The following is a 20,893-nucleotide window of genomic DNA, read 5'->3' as shown; positions in this document are numbered from 1 at the left end:
ATATTTTTCATCCATCCTAGGAATAATGTGCCTACAACTTGGATAATTAATAGAAAACCCAGTTTTCAAAAACGCTTTCAGGCATAATTTTGCCATATTCCAACCGTTTTAGGACATAATGTTATGTATAGTGTTTTAGTACTTAAAATGAGACGTTTTGCATAGACTGGTGAATAAAGGAACAAAAAATCTCTCGTTGGAAAAATCATAGAATATAATCCTGATTTAGAGGATACGTGCTAAAAATTTACAGTGATAATGGGTGTGTTTTGAGCTTCCAGATGGGCAAACGAAATACAAAAAATAAAATAAAAAACGCTAGATGCCCTCGTAAACAACCTTAGGTCAATAAAGAAGTAAAAGATTAGGAGTTAATTTACGTTATTTATTTTCAGTTTATACATACATTATCTACTGTATTAACGTTTATTCAATATGAACAGCGTTGTGTAGAACTCTGCAATACTGAAAACCAAAATAGCACTGATTTGGGGGAACAAATACACTGGGTGGGGGGGGGAAAAGAATATGGAAGCAGGAAAGAGAAATAATGGAGAAAGCACACAGATAGAAAATCACAGGACAAAAAGTATATTGATCGCTGGTAGTCTCCTACACAAATGTCAGAAATTAGAGCGGGTCCATGATCAGTGAAGCAGTAAAGCACCTCCCCCTCTGTAGCTGCAGCGGTGCGGCGGAAAATGGGATCGAGGTGCTCTTCAAAGCGATGTCAGGGCGCCCTCTTCCTCACGGTGCCCAGATTCGTTCAGCTGCCGGAGTACAGCGAAAAACGAGTAGGACGCATTCAGCAGCTGCAACATCGACAAATCTGTTTGATATTAACGTTTCTGGGAATCGTGTACACTGAACTTATTGGACGTGAGCTTCTAGAGTATTCATCACAGTGTTCTATGGCATGTCACTTCAGATTCCTTCGTTTCGTGGACACCAACATGTCAGAATTACAGTAATTTCTACGAAAGAGACAGAATTCACAGAAATGCGCCCGTTTCAATTTATATTCGAGTGCTGCTGATGGAATGACAGCGGGGAAAGCATGAGCGGTAGTGGCGCCAATACTCGTAGTCTAATGTGTAATTAACTGAGAATTCCGGTGTAATAAAGCCAGGTAGCTTTGTACCATCTAAACGCTTCACTCGACAGCTTTGGACCTTGAAGCACTTACTGCATTTATTTCACGGTATTTTAATCCTTGCGTTTTGCCAGCAGAAGCACTCGCCCTCCACCCACTCATAAAATGTCCAATAAACCGAAACTCGACGGCGCAGAATTTAACTTCATTCACGTATCACAACGTCCATTAGTCCCATCGGAGAGTTACAGTAGGTGGCCACTTTAGTAGGGATACAGCTGATATTTGTGTGATTTGTAGTTTAAGACAACTGTGTGATCAAACTAAGTGATTTTCAAAGGGTTATTTTGTTTTGAGATTGCTGCTGGTGTGATGATTATTGCTTGTGGCAAGCAGCAGCACTATGAACATGCGACATTTGTCAGTTAGGTGATGCTTCTTCTCGTTCGCTTATTGTTCTTTAAAAAGTGCATTTTACTGTATCGTTGATTTCAATACTACCTATTTGTATTTCACCAGTTCTCGTATCTAAAGTAATCAAAGATAAATTAATGCTTCTCATTACAGGACTTTTACTAACAAGGAAAGATCCCCAGCGCTGCTATCGATTATCGAAACTGTCTGTACGGTGAAGTAAGTTAAGATCCCAGGTATCACACACTGCATCCATTAACTCAGGTGGACCCTTGTTTGAGAGTAATTGCCGAAAACCAATTCGGAATTTAGTGTGATACTCGATAGCGTTCATAAAGTTATTGTATGTAGTCTGCTTGCATGGTATAATGAGTAGGATATCAGTTTCCCAGGCAGGAGGTTGTGCGTTCGAATCCTGTCATCTATAATAACCTTTCCTGTTTTCAAATCTTCATCAATATGACTGATCATTATTTTTATTCAATTAATTTGTTTACATGTAATATTGTAATTCCATTCCTTTGTCACACACTTGTAACCATAATATCCACTTATTTTTCTTTCTATCATTCTGCCCCTACTTGAAATTTTTGTTCATGTATTTGTAATTAATTTTATGTATTAATTTACATTTAATTTGTTTTGTTTTATCACGCTGTTTTGCGTTCAAATTATTAGTTCATTTCATGTATTTATCATTTCGCTTGAATTTCGCTTGTATTATAAACGCGTCTTTCATTTAAATTTTCATCTACTTTATTTTCTACATAGTGCAGTAGTTATTTACGTTATGTTTTAAATGTTCCTCTGACGATTAACGTGCAAAAAAATTGCATATCTGGTAGCAAAAATACTTTTTTCACATCACTGCACAAATATAAAGATATTATTTCGTCTTTGGTTTTTTTAACTGTTAGATCTCAATTTCGAAATAATTGAATATTATATCCGACATTTACAATTAAATTCTTATTCACAAAAATTCCGACTGGAAAAAGACTGGTATAAGGAAAGATTAAGCAAATGGAAAACTTGATATGGTGATTAAAATGAAGTGACAATTGAACAGAAATAAAAAGTTACATTTAGAACAAGTAACTGAATAAAAATTATGATTAAAATCATTCCGATAATGATTTACAAATGATAAAAAATATAGTGCATCTGACGAGCTACAACGACTTGCATGTGAAGCTCTATTATACACATTATACCACGAAAGCAAACTATACTACCCGACTTTTTCAATGCTATTGACTGTCACACAAAATGTCGAACCTTTCTTCGTCAGTTACTCCAAAGCGACGGCTCACTACGATGATTGGCTGCAGTGTGTGATACTTGAAATCTTAACCTACGTCACCGTACAGATAGTTTCAAAAACTCGATAGCAGGCCTGGGAACCTATTCTTGTAGATTTTGCCTATGGATTGAGATTTTTGTTAACAGCTCGACGTAGTAACCTCAAATACGCTTTGTTTTAGAATGGGAAAGAAGTCGAACTTTTCTCCAAGAAAATGTAGCGTCCTTACAGAATTCGACACATTCCCAAAGAGATTCAGCAACTTTTGCAGAGATTTCAAACACTGTCGTCAACGGAATTAATATTAAAAATGAAAGATTAAAATTGACCTCTCGGAGTAGACCGTGTAGGAAAATTTAGCAGGAAAAGGATCAATACTTCTCGTATCCATCGAAAAACCGTGGACATCTGCCTCGAAAATCATAAAATGAATGTTGCTAGTATGGCTACGATGATGAACGACGAAGGTATAAAATTTTCGAAGCGGACAGTTCGGAGGCGTCTGGTCAAATAGAATCTCACCGACAATATGAAAATGAAACGACTGGAATGGGGGTGACAACACCGAAATATGACTGTTGCAGACTGGGGTCGAGTAAGTATGACTTTCTTGAAAAGTGCAGTTTATCAATAACGATTTTCTGCTGTTATTTCTAAAATTTCACGGGTGTGCTTCCCCAGCATTTCAAATTTATGTTGACCAAAGTTCTTTTCTCAGAAGACGCCCTGGAGAACAAGTCCATGTAGATTGCCTTGTGGATAGGGTTAAACACCAGGTTAGTGTCGTGACGTAGTCTGTCATCTCAGACAAATGAAGTGCCTACACATTGTAGAATGGGCAATGAATAAAGTGAGTACTAGAGACTAGGTTACTGCCACAGCTCAATGAATGGATTTTCTGATCATGACGACTACATTTCTATGTATGATTCGGCACCTTCTCACAAAGCCAGAACTGTTATTGCATTTGTGGGTGGAGAGATGTTACTGTTTTGCTTTGGCCAGACAATTCCCCAGACATCAACTCCATAGAAAAACATGTGGGAGCTCATCAAACGGGCAATAGTGAAGGAAGTGATCACCACCAAGCGTCAGTTGCATGATTGTCTGGTCAGAAAATGGCATCACAAGAATGAACTCCAAGAAAATGTATAGGCATGGATTGAGAGCATGCTGTAATGCATAGAAACTCCTACTGCAGCAAAGGGTGGCATCGCTAAATATTGAAATTGGTTTTATTATATTTTTGTCAGTGATAATATTACTTCAGAGAAAATTGAAAAATATTTTGCCTAGATTTTTTGTTGTTTTTATGATCCCAATGCAATATAGATACAAATAAAAAAATACGTAAGAGATCAGCAACCAATCATTAGTTAGAGGAATCCAGTTAAAGTAGAACATACAAAACATACATACCCTGGGTTCGGTGTGGGGCGGCGGTGGTGCGAGTGGACTGCTGTAGATTGTTATGGGATTGTGAATCACTGAGGGCTATAGCGGGGACGAAGTCTCTCCGTCGTTTCTAGGTTCCCAGTTCAATACAATACAACAGCTGCAAGTTTCGAATGTTCATTACTTCTGAAAAATGTAAACGTATGGTATCGTGACTGCTATAATGGGATCTGCGGCCTCTCGGCGACTGTATGTGCTGACGCACTTTACATACGATTTCTTCTTTATGTTTTTTTGTGTTTTCCTCTGGTCTCCACATGTGCTTACCTTTCAGTAGCGAGTGCTTTTTTAATGGTAATAAGACGTCTGTTGGTGATGTCATGCACTGCCAAGAAGCCTGGCTGACAAACCCGAACATCGTGAATCGTTCGTCTCTATCAATATATACCTCGTAAACACAGGAGAAATCACGACTTTTCTTTGGTCTTCTTTGCGTCAAAGGATTTACACTGATAAGTCCTGACAAGTGAGTTTCTGTGTCACAGCAAGTCATGTGTTTGAATTCCTTCATTAATCTATACCTTTCTATAAATGGAACATTCTGAAAATATTTCAGTCACATGTATTTCGTCAGCCTCATGGCCTGTAATCTCTATCAAGAATCAACAATACGCCGCTACACCTTTTTCTTCCCTTGTACTCTGCATAGGGCAGGAACGTTCATCTTCAATCTCCGATATTTCCCGGTAACTGTGATGACTGTTTCTGCTCAACTTCGCGAGAAATATTCCTTTCCCCGCCTACTTTGAATGCACAAGATGACGCAATTTTATATCGACTTTTTCTAAGCAGTGTAAAATTCCTAACTTGCTGGAACGCCAATAACATCAAGCTACAGGATGATAAAGCGAGACATCAAAGGAAAAATAAAAAGCTCTTAGTAGAAAATGTACCTTGATCGTTTGCCTCACAATGCAGTGAGCCTTGATCGTTTTTCTCAAATAAAGCAAACCTTTAGCACAGATTTTCGAACACCTTGGTCGTTTTTACAAAAAAACAAATCTTGCCAAATTATTTTAGCTCTGTTCCTCCAAAATACTGCATTATAAACTGAATTTTAAATTTTGGTGCACATTGGTCGTTATTCCCGTTATTCTTCACTCAAACGTAATGTTCCGTATGACGCACGCTAAACTTTATTACTGTATCTAAGATGTAGGTTGTACCTAATTTGGCCTCCTGTATAATGGATAACTGAATATATACAAGCAATAGTTGTATGGCAGTATGGAATGCCTGTATTATTATTGTCTTACCACAAAGTATGGTCTAGACTTATGCACATTCAAAACTTCAAAATCAAATTCAAAAATAAAATCAAGGTGGTTATTTGTGAAGACTGGCTGACAAAGTCCTGGCTACCAATATTCTAGGTAATGAAACAAATAGTTTACTGCTGAACAACTATAATTATTTCGTTTCAAACCACAAACTATCAATTAAATCTTTTATTACATTATATATGAAACTCCCTGAGTAAGATGATTAGGCTACCAGTTCTAAAAACGAGTTAAAAAGTTATTCAAGCAAAATATCTATTTTACGGTGTCTAGGCTATTGAGACTAGTATTTTTATTCAGAATGCTGTCTTTTGCACTAACTGATATAGAACGTATTAATTTGAATGCTGATTCATACCATCAGAACTACCTGTTCCTGACATCTATTGAATTGCAAATTGCTGGAACAGGAATTCAACATTGAATCTATCGTTTTTAGTTAGTATTTGCCGCACAGTGAACGACACTTCATGGGGATGATTTCGAAGTGATGAGATTTGTAAACAACATGGGCAATGACGTACTGACAGTCTAATAAAATAATAACTCAGTTCTGCAGGGGGTATACCTCCATAGAGTTCTGTTTCTTCGACGTTTCAAGAATCTTTCACTTTGCGGACATCTACAAGTCATAATAGCCTCGATTACTTCTTTCCTTATTGCATACGTTTGTGGGCTAGCAAAGATAACGTAGGTAAGCTTTTGCAAGCGTGAATAAACAAGCTGTAAAAATGATTTGAAATTTGAAATCGTGATGAATAAGGATCAATACCAGTAAGCAAATAAGCTTTTTTTGGAATTAGAGCATCAACTGTTATTGACGAAACCACAGCAGAAGAAGATTTAAATGGATTACGAAAGCATTCTTCTCCCATCATCTTTTCTCTTCTTTGTTATTTGAAGTGTTTAAACATGAATGAAGATAAAATTCAAGACCAGAAAAAGCTTTGAAAGTGCCTTGCTGACAATACATCATTAGCGTGGACTGTAATATCTACTACTTTAAACAACTGTTGCTTGCACACTACAGAAATCACGAGTAAGAAGCTATTTCAACCATTTCCTTGTAAAAAGCAGTATGCTTATGATTTGGGGCATCTAACATGGCGACTCTGGCTTCGAAACAACGTACAGCGTAATTCTATACCGCCATCTCCCCTTATTTTAACCTTCATTTAAAGAGCACACTGCGTATGTTGTTATCTCTGGTCCTGCGATGCAATCGTTCGACTACTTACTAACGATAAAGAAAGCAATGATGAAACACTCAGATTCTAACTTAGACAGTAGTAGACATATGTAATTTTACGGACGAGAATCAGCCATTTTGCGAAGCTAAATCAACTGCATTTGCATTATTAATGTGATGTGCTAACAAATGCTAATTATGAAGAGAGAGTTAATAAATAGAGAACAGATGAGCTTGTTCCATATTAATTACTGATTTTCTCAAGTGTTTAAGTAAGAAACCAAACCTCCCTCCTTTTCATTTTTTCAAATTCCTACTCTATTGTGGTGTGGATTTAGTTACCTGTCGGCTCTGGGTCAATCACATTAGGACCAGCGTCTTTGGACTTTGTAGTAGTGGTTCTGCCAGTATTAATAAAGAACATAAACTTATCCCAAAGAATTAGCAACACGTACTCACCAATCCTCCGAGTACAGTAAAAGCTGGTTTCTCATCAAATTAATAATAACTGAAAATTTTAACTTAGAAATAAAAAATTATTCTGAGGCAGTTTGACGGTATTTAAAGTTGTGAGCATTGCAAATTTCGTTACGTAGGATTGTCTCGCTTATACTTTTGGTAGTTTTCTATGTGCCACTTTCCACGGAAAACTCGTTTAGGTTACTATTGGGTAAGGCATTCAAGTGGTTCTTGTATAAATGACCATTCATATTGAACAGTTTCAAGTAATGCGGCTTAGTGGCCTGTTCGTGACTGCAGGTAAAGATAGGAGACTGAGCAAATGTAGTCCAATGGCAGGCTTTTCCTTCCGCGCATGATATTTCTGCTTACTGAGTGAGTATTTTCTCCTGCTGTCTAACGTGGTGGTAGTAGACGAATCTATTGCAAAGGAGATTGTTTACAAGTACTAGTGCAACACGTCATATCTATTGAGATTGGCTCATTGTAGTAAATGCAGAAGAGGACGAGGTATATTGAGTCTGACCTACATGTGAAAATTATAGGGCAGATGAGTTTACAGAAGTACTAACCCGAGTAATATTTGTGTATGGAATCATGAGAAACAGCGGTTATCAGAAACAGCTGTTATTAGGCCTCGCATCCTCTGTAGCATTTCCAGTATGCCACTAACGGAACTGTTTGTTTTAGGATTTCATCCCATGTGAGACGACAATGCATGTACATATGCGTATACTGAATTTACTGGCACAGAAATGCCCACGTAAACTATTATTTTTGCACCACTTCCTAGACAGCCACGTCATTGGAACTATAAAACCGTTATACGTTTTCACAGATTGCTATACAGTTTTAAACCACAACGACACTATGGTGAATTATTTACTTTCTTTATTGAGTAGTGAACGTTTGAATTATAACAGGCATGTTCCAGACCAGAAGCCACTCCTGTCTGCCCTGTGAACTTAATTTTGCGCTTATAGAGCTTCACATAAGAAGGCAGGAAACGGTCTTCACCCCAAATCACTGAAGTACTAGTAATATAACTATTGATGTGGAGTAATACATAATCACAGATTACAAAACTTTCATCTCCACTTTGAAAGAACTTGTCCTCTTACAGATAATGAAAGAAAGTGGTAAATGACTACAACTAAAATAACTGAATAGCATAATAATTGTGTGGCCATAAGCAATTACGAAAGCGGTATGGTAACCAATACACTTCATTTCTGCCAGAAAAATATCGATGTTAACGGTTAGCTGAATCGGCTTACGAAGATAATATATCAATAAAATCGCGTAAGCCAAAGAATGTTACGAAGCGTGCAACATCCACTGATCTCCATCATCAGCGATAGCTTGAACGATTGATTCAGAAGTATCGAACGCAAAAGGAAAAAAAAATGCTGATTCAGAAAATAAAATATATGGCTGAGATTAAAAGTGCGAATTTTTATACACCTTGTTATAAATTCGTTTAGGCCTGCCGGCGTGGCCGAGCGGTTGTAGGCGCTTCAGTCTGTAACCGCGCGACCGCTACGGTTGCAGGTTCGAATCCTGCCTCGGGCATGGATGTGCGTGATATCTTTAGGTTAGTTAGGTTTAAGTAGTTCTACGTTATAGGGGACTGATGACAGCTGTTAAGTCCCATAGTGCTCAGAACCATTTCTACCATTTCTACCATAAATTCATTTAAGTAAAAAGTACGTTTATATCGTCATTTCTAAGTACCGGTGCTCTGTGTTACAATGACTCCCAAAATATCACAAGAAGGTACTTCTCAACAGTTTTTAACGCTTAAGCCATACATTGGATATCGACGATATGAAAAAAAACCTATGTACACATAGTATTCTTCCGTATGGCGCTGACACATGGACTTTGAGGAAGAAAGGCAGAGAAAGCCTGGAGGCTTTTGAGATGTGGACATGGCGGAGGATGGAATGAATAAGTTGAATGGGCAGAGTAAAAAATGAAGAGATACAGAGAAGAGCGGGAGAGAAAAGACAATTACTAGATGTAATAAAAAGAACAAAAAGGAAATAGTATTGGGCGTATATTAACAAAGAATGACGGACTGATTAAAACAATTTTAGAAAGTTATGTACAAGGGAATAGGAAGCGAGGAAGGAAGAAATTTCAGATACCGGACGACGTGATGGACGGTATAACATACAGCAGCCATAAGAAGGAAGCAATGGATTGCAGAGAATATAATGGCTAAGGACCTGCTAATATAGCAGGAAACTGATGATGATGGCACATAGTTACATTCGTTATGCACAAAATATGAGTACAATAAACTGAGTAATTTGAAAGAAATTCAGATATAACTTATCTTTTCAAGAGTAACTATGGTGGACTTTTGCTGATCTGGATTCGTGGCTTCAATTTCTGCACTAGATGATGACAGTAATTAACTACATACCCCATGGAATTTTGACCTCTTTCTTATTTATAAATCAACCAGTCTTTTGGACGAAATATTAGTAACCGTCTTGAGAGGGGGTATTCATGAAAACAAGCCCAATTTATAAAATGCACCAAATCCACAATTTTCAACAAATCCACATTTTGAAGATACAAGAATGACATTCTTACCATTAAATTAACACATTAGCTGTTAAGTATCTTGGATTACGTGTATTTAATTTTTTTTTGAACTTAAAATATTCATTTACAAAAGATAGAATATGTATCTTCCTCCCTGAAACCATTTATATATTTCTAAACATCTTCTGTATTTAATCTCTTTGCGTTTAGTAAGCTTCTCTCATGAGATTTCTTGAATATACAGAATAAGAGAATTTTAATATTTTTGATTACAAATCTGTAAGTCTAATCTAAAATTCATACAAAATTCCAAGTCCTTTGCCCACATCTCAACTTACACTCAAAATTTCAAGTTTTATGTTGAGACTAGATTTACGGATGTGTATAGAAATAAGAGTACAAAATTTCATAATTCCACGATTCATAGATTCTGAAGGAATGTACATATACTTTAAAAAACGGTAGGATCAGAAATTGCAGTGGAAAGTTCAACCTCACGATTTTCCTTACGTAACCTCTTCAGAAGCCACATATTTGCATTCAGGGTCCTCTTTCGCTTCAAGATTTATCTTTTGATTCCCAGTTTTCTGTCTTCTTTTTTTACCAGGTCATCAGTTACATTTCAGCTGCAGTTGGACACTGTAGCTCTATTTTTCTCAAAATATCTTGAGTATAATTTCCTATTTTAGAGCCTATCCTATCCAATACCTTCATCCTTCGTACCTCCCATCATTAAATACAAGAACTGCGACATAAGTTGCAATTCTGACAACTGTAACAGACGGAAATATGACTTTAGGTCATCGTTTCCATATGAGTGGATTTAGAGTCTCATCTACATTCCACGTTTTGCCATAAACACCCTTTTTTGGAAGCACAGGAACAACCAGAAACACGTTGGTGCCCTTTTCAACATCCAGAATAAAATTTTGAAGCCTCTCCTTGTGAATGTAGATTTGTTAAAGCTCTGAGACTGTATCTATTGAAGTGTTGCTTCAGAAAGTAGGTGTGACAGGAAGGTCATGTCAAAGATTATTTTTCGAGCACATCGGATGCGATTACATCATTAAAACTTCGTGAATTTATTGTCCTGAGTCAATTAATAAATAACAAATAAATTTAAAGGTGACATTTTCGGTCTATTTCATGAACGTACCACTTAAAAAGCACGCTGGTTAATACTGAGAGTTTTGGATAGTGTAGATGTAGTGTCACCGCCAGACAGCACACATGCTAGGTGGGTAGCTTTGAAATCGGCCGCGGTCCGTTAGTATACGTCGGACCCGCGTGTCGCCATTATCGGTGATTGCAGACCGAGTGCCGGCACACGGCAGGTCTAGTCTACAGAGACTCCCTATCACTCGCCCCAGTAGGACAGCCGACGTTACTAGCGATGGTTCACTATCTGCATACGCTCTCATTTGCCGAGACGACAGTTTAGCATAGCCTTCAGCTACGTCATTTGCTACGACTTAGCAAGGTGCCATATTCAGTTACTATTGCGAACAGATAATATTGTGAATCATGTACCGTCAAGAGCGACGTTCATCATTAATGGATAAAAGTTAAGTATCAAACTAATTACGTCCGCTTTCTGAATTCTAATTCCTTGTCATGTTCCAGACCTCACGTCAGTATAGTCCTTCCCTCCTCACGCCAGCCTGCGTGAGCTAAAACGCATGCATTTCGGCCGCCTCTAGTAACACGGTGTTGGCTCTTCAGCCAACACAACAGTAGAACTGGTACTGGGTACTCATGTAGCCCTACACCGCTGACATAAATCGTAACAGTCTAATGGTGTGTGTATGTTTGTGTGTGTGTGTGTGTGTGTGTGTGTGTAGAAGCTGTCGTATTTGAACGTTCCCCATGACGTTCTCGTCAAAGAAACAGTGGAATTTGTAGCCGTATTAACATGGAATGTCCAAGATGTCTACAAGGAATGCTGTACCATTCTTAGCCACGTAACATGTCGAAGGAACAGTGTCCGTCAAAACCTTCTAATCAACAGGGACCAGAAGCAAATTCTAAACCTTCTCATTGACAATATTGTTGCTGCTACTGAATGCTAATCGTCACGATTAGGAACCTACATTGGGCGTAATGGACATTTGTCATGGGTACCTCGCACAAGGCCATTATTTACATTGGCACACAAAGTCGCACGCCTTCTATTTGTCAAACAACGAAGAAAGTGACCGGGAGCTAACTGGGTGAGGGTAGCGTAGTCCGGAGGGTCGCGATTTTGCCACTCTTCAACTGATATGGAACAGTGTGCACACCGACGGCCGAACGGGACGTTTAACCAGCAGTTAGTCTGAGTTGCACTGTGGAAACACCCAAGTTGATGACAGTCATATTCACAGGTTGGCACTGACCCTTAACATAGACAAATGTAATGTATTACGAATACATAGAAAGAAAGATCCTTTATTGTATGATTATATGATAGCGGAACAGACACTGGTAGCAGTTACTTCTGTAAAATGTCTGGGAGTATGCGTACGGAACGATCTGAAGTGGAATGATCATATAAAATTAATTGTTGGTAAGGCGGGTGCAAGGTTGGATCCATTGGGAGAGTCCTTAGAAAATGTAGTCCATCAACAAAGGAGGTGGCTTATAAAACACTCGTTCGACCTGTACTTGAGTATTGCTCATCAGTGTGGGATCCGTACGATGTCAAGTTGACAGAGGAGATAGAGAAGATCAAAAGAAGAGCGGCGAGTTTCGTCACAGGGTTATTTCGTGAGCGTGATAGCGTTACGGAGAAGTTTAGCAAACTAAAGTGGCAGACTCTGCAAGAGAGGCGCTCTGCATCGCGGTGTAGCTTGCTGCCCAGTTTTTGAGAGGGTGCGTTTCTGGATGAGGTATCGAATATATTGCTTCCCCCTACTTATACCTCCCGAGGAGATCAGGAATGTAAAATTAGAGAGATTCGAGCGCGCACGGAGGTTTTACGGCAGTCGTTCTTCCCGCGAACCATACGCGACTGGAACAGGAAAGGGAGGTAATGACAGTGGCACGTCAAGTGCCCTCCACCACACACCGTTGGGTGGCTTGCGGAGTTTTAAATGTAGGTGTAGATCCTAATTTAATGAACACCCATGCACGTATCATACCTTAGCTGACCCTATATATCACGCAAATTGAATCCCCATAAAATGTGTGCGACTATTGGAACAACGGGTGAAATCTGGAAAGATCCTCGCACTACGGGATGTAATCGTCAATGATTGTTTCCAGCATGATATGGGAAATAAGAAAGGAAATTAGATTGTTTCTTACTTAATTGAGATCATAATCAAATCAAATTGTTCAAATGGTTCTAAGCACTGTGGGACTCAACATCTGAGGTCACCAGTCCCCTATACTGAGAACCACATAAACCTAACTAACCTAAGGACATCACACACATCCATACCCAAGGCAGGATTCGAACCTGCGACTTTAGCAGCAGTATGGTTCCGGACTGAAGCGACTGAAACCGCTCGACCATGGCGGCCGGAGATCCAATAATCAAGGCTATCAGAAGTGTTACAAAATATTAACATGACGCCACCTGATAGGGACTAAGACTTATCTGTTGCGCTTATAAGCAACGCTACAGAGAAATGTTACCTGCACGAACGTCTTGAGCGAGATGACGTAGAACTTGCTGCCCGTGAGGGCGAGCGGTCGCTGAGCGCGGATCATGAGGATCAGGGCAGAGCTCTTGAAGTGGCGGCCCCTGACTTCTGTCCAGCCACAGCCCATGGCTGCCTCGCTGACACGCTCGCTCTGAAACACCACAACATGGTCCCATCTATTGTGTTGATGAGGATGCTTAAGAAGTTTGAAACGCTACTCCCACCTCAGTACGGGGAACGATGGTTTTATTACTATTTTGTCGCAAGAGTATTGTAGAGTTATTGATTACCAGGCATTTCTGGCAAATAAAACTAAATTCCCTGGTCAGGTGGAGACGAATGGATGATGGCGACAAGATCGCCGAGTCATGCCATGTGTTATGGGTTAGTACGCATTCTAAATGGATGGTTGTTTTCGCCTTTCCAGGTCTTGTAGTCGCTACGTCTCATTCAAAAAGCTCCTCAATTGGCATCACTGCCTGAGTCGATATGATACTTCCTAATGTCGTGTCGGACCCCTCTTGTCATGCGTAGTGCATCAATTCGTTGTGACACGGACTCAAAAAGACGTTAGGAGTCGCCAGCAAAAAAAACTGAGGTATGTTGCCCGTACAGCCGTCCATAATCGCGAAAGTGTTGCCGATGCAGTGTTTTGTTCACGAACCCACCTCTCGATCGTGCCCTATAAATGTTCCATGGGATACATATTGGGTGATATGGGTGGCCAAATCGTTCCTTCGAATTGTCGAGAATCTTCTTCAAACCAGCCGCATATTGTGACCTGGTGACTTGGCGCATTGTTATTAGCAAAAATTCTATCATCGTTTGGGAACATGAAGTCTATGAATAGCTGCTACAAGTAGATGAACATAGCTATATCCAGCCAGTAATCAGTTCAGTTGGACCAGAGGACCCAGAACATTCCACGCAAACACAGCCCGCGCCATTATGGAGCCAGCAACGGCTTGCAGAGCGCCTTGTTGACGATCTGGTTCCATGGCTTCGTGGGATATGAGACAAACCCGAAACCTACCATCTGCTCTTACAAACTGAAATCGGGACTTGTCTGAGCAGGCCACCGTTTTCCAGTCGTCTAGGGTCAAGCCGGTACGGTTAAGAGCCCAGGTGAGGTGCTGCAGGCGATGTCCTGCTTTTAGCAAAGGCAGTCACGTCGATCGTCAGCTGTCTTAACCCATTGACGCCGGATATCGCCGCACTGGCCTAACAGATACGGTCGTCGTCCGTCTCACATACATACCTGTGGTTATTTCACGTAGTGTTGCTTATCTGACAGCGCTGACAACTCTACGCAAGCACCGCTGTTCTCGATCGTTAGGCTGTCAGCCACTGATGAGTCCACACTCCGAGACATTGCCTTCGTATTTTCGCCACACTCTTGAAACTGTGGATCTCAGAACATCGATTTCCTAACGATTTTCGAAATGGAATGTCCCATGAGTCTCGCTCCAACTACCATTCCGCGATCAAAGTCTCTTAATTCCCGTCGTGGAGCCATAATCCCGTCGGAAACCTTTTCACATGAGCCACCAGAGTACAAATAACAGCTCCGTCGTTGCCCTGCCTTCCTATACCTCGTGTACGCGATACTACCGTCATCTGTATATGCGCGTGTCGCTATACCATGACATTTGTAGCCTCAGTGTTTACTTTGTGTAGACCTGCTGAGTCCTCCCAAAAGGAAGGAAATTTCTAGGAGTAGGGGAAATTAAATCGAGCTTCCCTGCATGACAGTCGAAAAACCTGAACTATCATTTATAAGTGCTGGCTTATAATCACAACCTCTCTACAAGTGTCTTGGGATTGTCACCAACATTTACACAGGCAATAATAAAACGTTCTTCGTGTTGGGTACTTTTTAAGTGACACAATGTGGACCTCGTAAACGGATCTTCAATTCCTCTGCAGTTTAGTTTCTCCACCGTGTTTCAACTCTTCTCGACCGACATATTCTCATCTACATCCCTGTGAAGCAAAATTCGTATTATTAAAATCTCAATAACACTTGACATACTGCAATTCGAAGACTTTAGTAACGCATTTCTGACACACTGGAATGAAACAGTGCTTGGATCACGTGGAATTCCGTGAATTAGATGACTTGAAGCAAAAAATCAATACCTGCTATTGTTGCAAGTTTCTGTCACCTTGATCACATCACATATAAGATATGGACATTCGGTTAGTCACTATGCTACCGATGACGATATGTTCTGAGAAATAAAAAACCGTGAGCATATCCGTTTACCGATATGAACATGATTCTGTGTCTGCATGCAAGGAAATCCATGTTTCACGGTCATTCTCATAGTTTTACAGACATCCAAGCACTTTTGCTGTTGTTACTAATCAACAAACGTCTTATTAAAATGAAAGCCGCTTACCAGCTCAAAGTTCACCTTGAAGATGAGTACAAGTCTGAAACCCACACACGGGCTTCCTGGCCAAATCATCTACATCTACATCTACATACATACTCCGCAATCCACCGTACGGTGCGTGACGGAGTGTACCTCTCTCTTGTCTCACTGTTCCAGTCCCAAACAGAACGAGGGAAAAATGACTGCCTATATGCCTCTGTACGAGCCCTAATCTCTCTTATCTTATCTTTGTGGTCTTTCCGCGAAATGTAAGTTGGCGGCAGTAAAATTTACTGCAGTCAGCCTCAAATGCTGGTTCTCTAAATTTACTCAGTAGCCTCCTTTCCTCTATAGACCCCCACCCGAGTTCCTGAAGCATTTCCGTAACACTCGGGTGATGATCAAACCTACCAGTAACAAATCTAGCAGCCCGCCTCTGAATTGCCTCTATGTCCTCCCTCCATCCGACCTGATAGGGACCTCAAACGCTCGAGCAGTACTCATTAATAGGTCGTATTAGTGTTTTATAAGCGGTCTTCTTTACAGATGAACCACAGCTTCCCAAAACTCTACCAATGACCCGAAGACGACTATCCGCCTTCTCCACAACTGCCATAACATGCTTGTCCCACTTCATATCGTTCTGCAATGTTACGCCCAAATATTTAATCGACGTGACTGTGTCAAGCGCTACTCTACTAATGGAGTATTCAGACATTACAGGATTCTTTTTCCTATTCATGTACATTAATTTACATTTGCCTATATTCAGAGTTAGCTGAAATTCTTTACACCAGTCACAGATCCTGTCCGAGTCATCTTGTGTCATCCTACAGTCACTCAACGAGTGAGCATTTATGTAGATAGAAAACAACAGCGGACCTACGACACTTCCCCAGGGCCCTCCAGATGATACTCTCACCTCCGATGAACACCCCTACACCACAGCATCATCAGAAAACAGCCGCACATTGCTGTCCACCCTATCCAAAAGAGCATTTATGTAGATAGAAAACAACAGCGGACCTACGACACTTCCCCAGGGCCCTCCAGATGATACTCTCACCTCCGATGAACACTCACCATCGAGGACAACGTACTGGGTTCTATTATGTAAGAAGTCTTCGAGCCACTCACATACTTGGGACCCAATCCCATATGCTCGTACCTTAGTTAGGACTCTGCAGTGGGGCACCGAGTGAAACGCTTTCTGGAAGTCAAGGAATATGGCATCCGTCTGATACCCTTCATACATGGTTTGCAATATACCATGTGAAAAAAAAATCAAATGACATGAGTTCTGCCCGAGTCTGTCGGATGGTATCTAACGATTACATCTGCCGAGTTATTCTTCTAGACAGCTTCCCACACAAGCAAACCAGTAGAATCTTTACCTGTAGTTAATCGTACTTTAGGTATTTGGGCTACACAGGGCTCTGTTGAAAAAGAATACCTTGATTTAGTCATAGGGTCGATCCACGCACGTCTGATTTCATGAGCCGTAGCTCATTCGCTGCAAATAATAACCTGTAGCTATGATTTTGCAGTCAAGAATTCTATGTATTGGCTAGAACTGCGAGTTAATAAAATGAACCGAAATACAAAATAAAAGTTAAAAGAATAATTTAACAACAAGAGTTCTATTTTACCGTGTAATTCATGTAAGCGATAGAGAACTACGCCGAATAATGGTTATTAAAGAAAGAACATCTTAAACAAACTGGAAGTGACCCATGATATTCAGTTAAAATCCAGACGAAAATTACCCTTACCAAATACAGTAAAGCTGCGCTGATAGCGTTGCGAAAACCTATACTAAATAATCATAAAAGATATGCGGTAACTATGTCAGTTCCTCAATCACAATCCACAATATATTTACCAGCCCAAAACAGTTCAGAGTTGAACATGATGATTACATATTAACATATGTGATACAAAAAATTGTTCATTATCTGTTCCGTTATACAAGAGGAAAAAGTTAATCCTCCTCTGAAGCACATTCGGATGTCTTAAAACATTAAGTCACATCAGAATTGTAGCGACCGTTCACCACCCAGAGTGTCTCGAACAGGAAGAAATATCACACAACATCATTGGTAGGTCTGCTGCTTTCAGAACAAACAACCAAGTGTCCCCTTCAACACCTATCCAAAGTTGAAGTCTCATAGCGGCTGTTCACCATCCAGAATGGGTCACCTCAAAGTCTGAATCATGCATGTTACCGAGCGACTTGGTGCTGTGGTCAGCACACTGGACGCCCATTCAGGAGGACGATAGTTAAATCCCGCGTCCGGTTTTCCGTGATTTCCCTAAATCGCTTCAGACAAACACGAGGAAACACGAGGATGATTCCTTTGAAAGGGCATAGTCGACTTGATTCCTCATCCCTAATCCAATGGGACCGATGATCTCGCTGTTCAGTCCCCTGCCCCAGATCAACCAACCAACCAATCATGCCCATTACCACAGGGAGGTCTCACTTCTTCCAAAATAAACAAAAAAATGCCCAGAGTCACCCCTTGACCTCTTCACTCGAACAGACCCGGTTTCCACTTCTGTAGTGTTCTGATACTGTCTGATTTTCCTTTACCTGAAGGCTACCTCCTCAAAATACACGTCTTTCTTACGTTCTACTGGCATCATTAGACTCAATATGAACCTTTCCTGGACTAAAGTAATAAGTTATAAACAGATTTAAATGAAGAAATGTCATGAACACTCACATCATTTACATTAAATATAAGTAGTAGTTGGTTCATAAATCAATAAACCAGTTTTTTTCGCAAATGTACTGATGTTAAATGACAGCAAATTTTCGTTAAATTTTATTTAAACTGTTACTTATGCCTTCTTGACAGAAGTGCCTTTTGTCTGTTTTGAACTTTGGTGCCAGCTAACTCACGAGGCTTGTACTGTGTCTCCTGGGTGGTCTTGTGTTTTAAAAAATGTAAACAAAATATTACAATGAATTCTATAAAGAACCGATAAGTTACGCCAAGGAAGAAGAGACAGAAGTACAATGGACATGCTATTCCATGGAAACTTGCGCTTCTATGCATGAACTATCTTTCCTTTGTCATTCGCTTATCTGCTTGGATTCGGACCTAAGAGGACGTTCTTGTGTAAAGCTCATCTTGCTGTACCAGCTAATAATGTAAGTTGTACTTAAAACCAGAGTAATATAATGGTTATGTTGTCCAAAGAATTTATGTACGCGGTAAATCGATTTGCAGTCTGATAACTGGATTTTCCTAAGTAGATGTTGGCCTTAACAAAGAATTTTCATTGTTAGGAGCCATCTTAGACAATCTTTAACATTTATCTTTTAGCTCATCTACGAGACGTACCGTCGGTTAGGACAATTACCTCTCTTGCAGATCCTACGAGCCCGGCGGCCTCTGATAATAATTTTACAACTTTTGCTTACAGCTTTTCTTTATATAACGAGATAACATCCCAGGCAGAAAAGGTCTCGTCACAGGATTCCAGTTCCATTATAGGATTTCATTTACAGATGCTACTCTTTTTATCTTGTATTGGGGAATCGAGACGAAACCACGATATTAAGTTAAGTATTGCAGTAGTTTACATCGAACAGACTTGTGAAATATTCTCTGGTGGAATAAGCACACGACCTCTCACGAGCCTGGAATAATATCTATGGTGTTGGATAAAGAAGGAAAGGACAATTAACTATCGACGATTACGTAACTACCCTGAGAACTGAGCTAGTTTATTAATTACTGATCTGTGTCGGGCTAACTTAAAAGATATTGCACTATGAAGAACATTCTTGTGAGTCATTTTTAGAAAAGTGTTTTCAACCGCTACTATTGAGTCATTAAGAATACGATAACACTGGCAGACTGCTGTACATTTTTTACCTATCACTATTTTTATATTTTAACATTACAGACTGACCACCTTTAAATACGCACAGTTTCCTAATAGCACTTGCAATAAACAATTAAATAAATTCATTAGCAAAATAGTTAGCCCTTCATTATATGACTACAAAAGTATGAAGATAAGTGAGGAATTCATGTTGCATTCATTCGCTGTGCAACTGTGGAGAAGGTGACGTTCTTACAAATATTTGCGTAATGAAAACATACAAAGAATGTAATAAATCAGGTGAAAAAATTGCTACAGATACGTAGCATTCAGAGACTATTGCTATAGTGCAGTGCTGTCACCTGGGGTATCATGTGCTGAAATTCCATGAAGCGTTTAACAACTGTTATTTCAGATGTCCATTCTGAGAAGGTTAATTTGGTGTCTAATATCAATTTCTGTGGTTTTAAATATACTGAAATATAGTTGTGTCATTGCATGCACCTCATTTTCGTGAGACTGCGGATGTAATCAGGTTTGCTTTAATAATTGACGGTAAATTACTACAGAGTCTCAAAGCACTGTAAGAAGTCACATCTTCCGCCATTGCGCTATTTTTGAGCATTGTCTCTTGCAAAAAGGCCGTGCGAACAACAGCTATCCGAAGTCCCAACTTTTAAATACCCAATTTCTGTGACGGTGCTTATCTTCGCCCCTAGCTTGCTGCAGCGGCCACTGTGGGCCACCTAGCCGCGACGAGCTTTTGGTTCTGAGGCCGCACGGCTTTCAGCCTCACAAGCTACTTCACGTCTCCTCACAGCAATTCCAGGTGTCCGATTAGCTCGCCTACAGACGTGTAAAGCTACAGCTGCTTCCACCTATTCTATCTAAGGTACCAGCTCGTTACATTATATTGGGACCCCAGCTTGTGTCCGTCGCTGGGGACCTCAATTTTCTCAGCGTCGCAACACATGCTGTCCTCCCAAGTATATTTATTTTATCAAATGGTTCAAATGGCTCTGGGCACTATGGGACTTAAGTTCTGAGGTCATCAGTCTCCTAGAACGTAGAACTACTTAAAGCTAACTAACCTAAGGACATCACACACATCCATGCCCGAGGCAGGATTCGTAGCGGTTGCACGGTTCTAGACTGTAGCGCCTAGAACCGCACGGCCGTCCTGGCCGGCTTATTTTATCATTCCCAGTCACCACATAAGAGTCAGTTGACTGAATCATGATGCACCAGCACGCATAGTAGTCCCGTTCCAGAAGCAATAGTTCGTTAGCATTAGAGGGCTCCT

At 40.1% G+C, this 20,893-nt stretch overlaps 1 protein-coding gene across 1 annotated transcript in view; it reads right to left on the bottom strand.

Annotated features, from left to right (window-relative positions):
- Positions 1–564: 564 nt before the first annotated feature.
- The window catches only part of LOC126262982 (odorant receptor 2a-like), a 157,853-nt gene continuing 137,524 nt past the window's right edge, over positions 565–20,893 (bottom strand). Inside the window, exons 4-5 of the mRNA XM_049959932.1 lie at positions 13,368–13,526; positions 565–812 (exon numbers count right to left, since the gene is read on the bottom strand). Coding sequence (XP_049815889.1) covers positions 720–812; positions 13,368–13,526 — 252 coding nt within the window. The 3' untranslated portion in view covers positions 565–719. The remainder of the gene's footprint in view (positions 813–13,367; positions 13,527–20,893) is intronic.

This window comes from Schistocerca nitens, chromosome 6, assembly GCF_023898315.1.
Source record: "Schistocerca nitens isolate TAMUIC-IGC-003100 chromosome 6, iqSchNite1.1, whole genome shotgun sequence".
Taxonomy (NCBI): Eukaryota; Metazoa; Arthropoda; class Insecta; order Orthoptera; family Acrididae; genus Schistocerca; species Schistocerca nitens.
The sequence above is the reverse complement of the archived record's forward strand: the minus strand, read 5'-3'. Positions and strand labels throughout refer to the sequence as shown.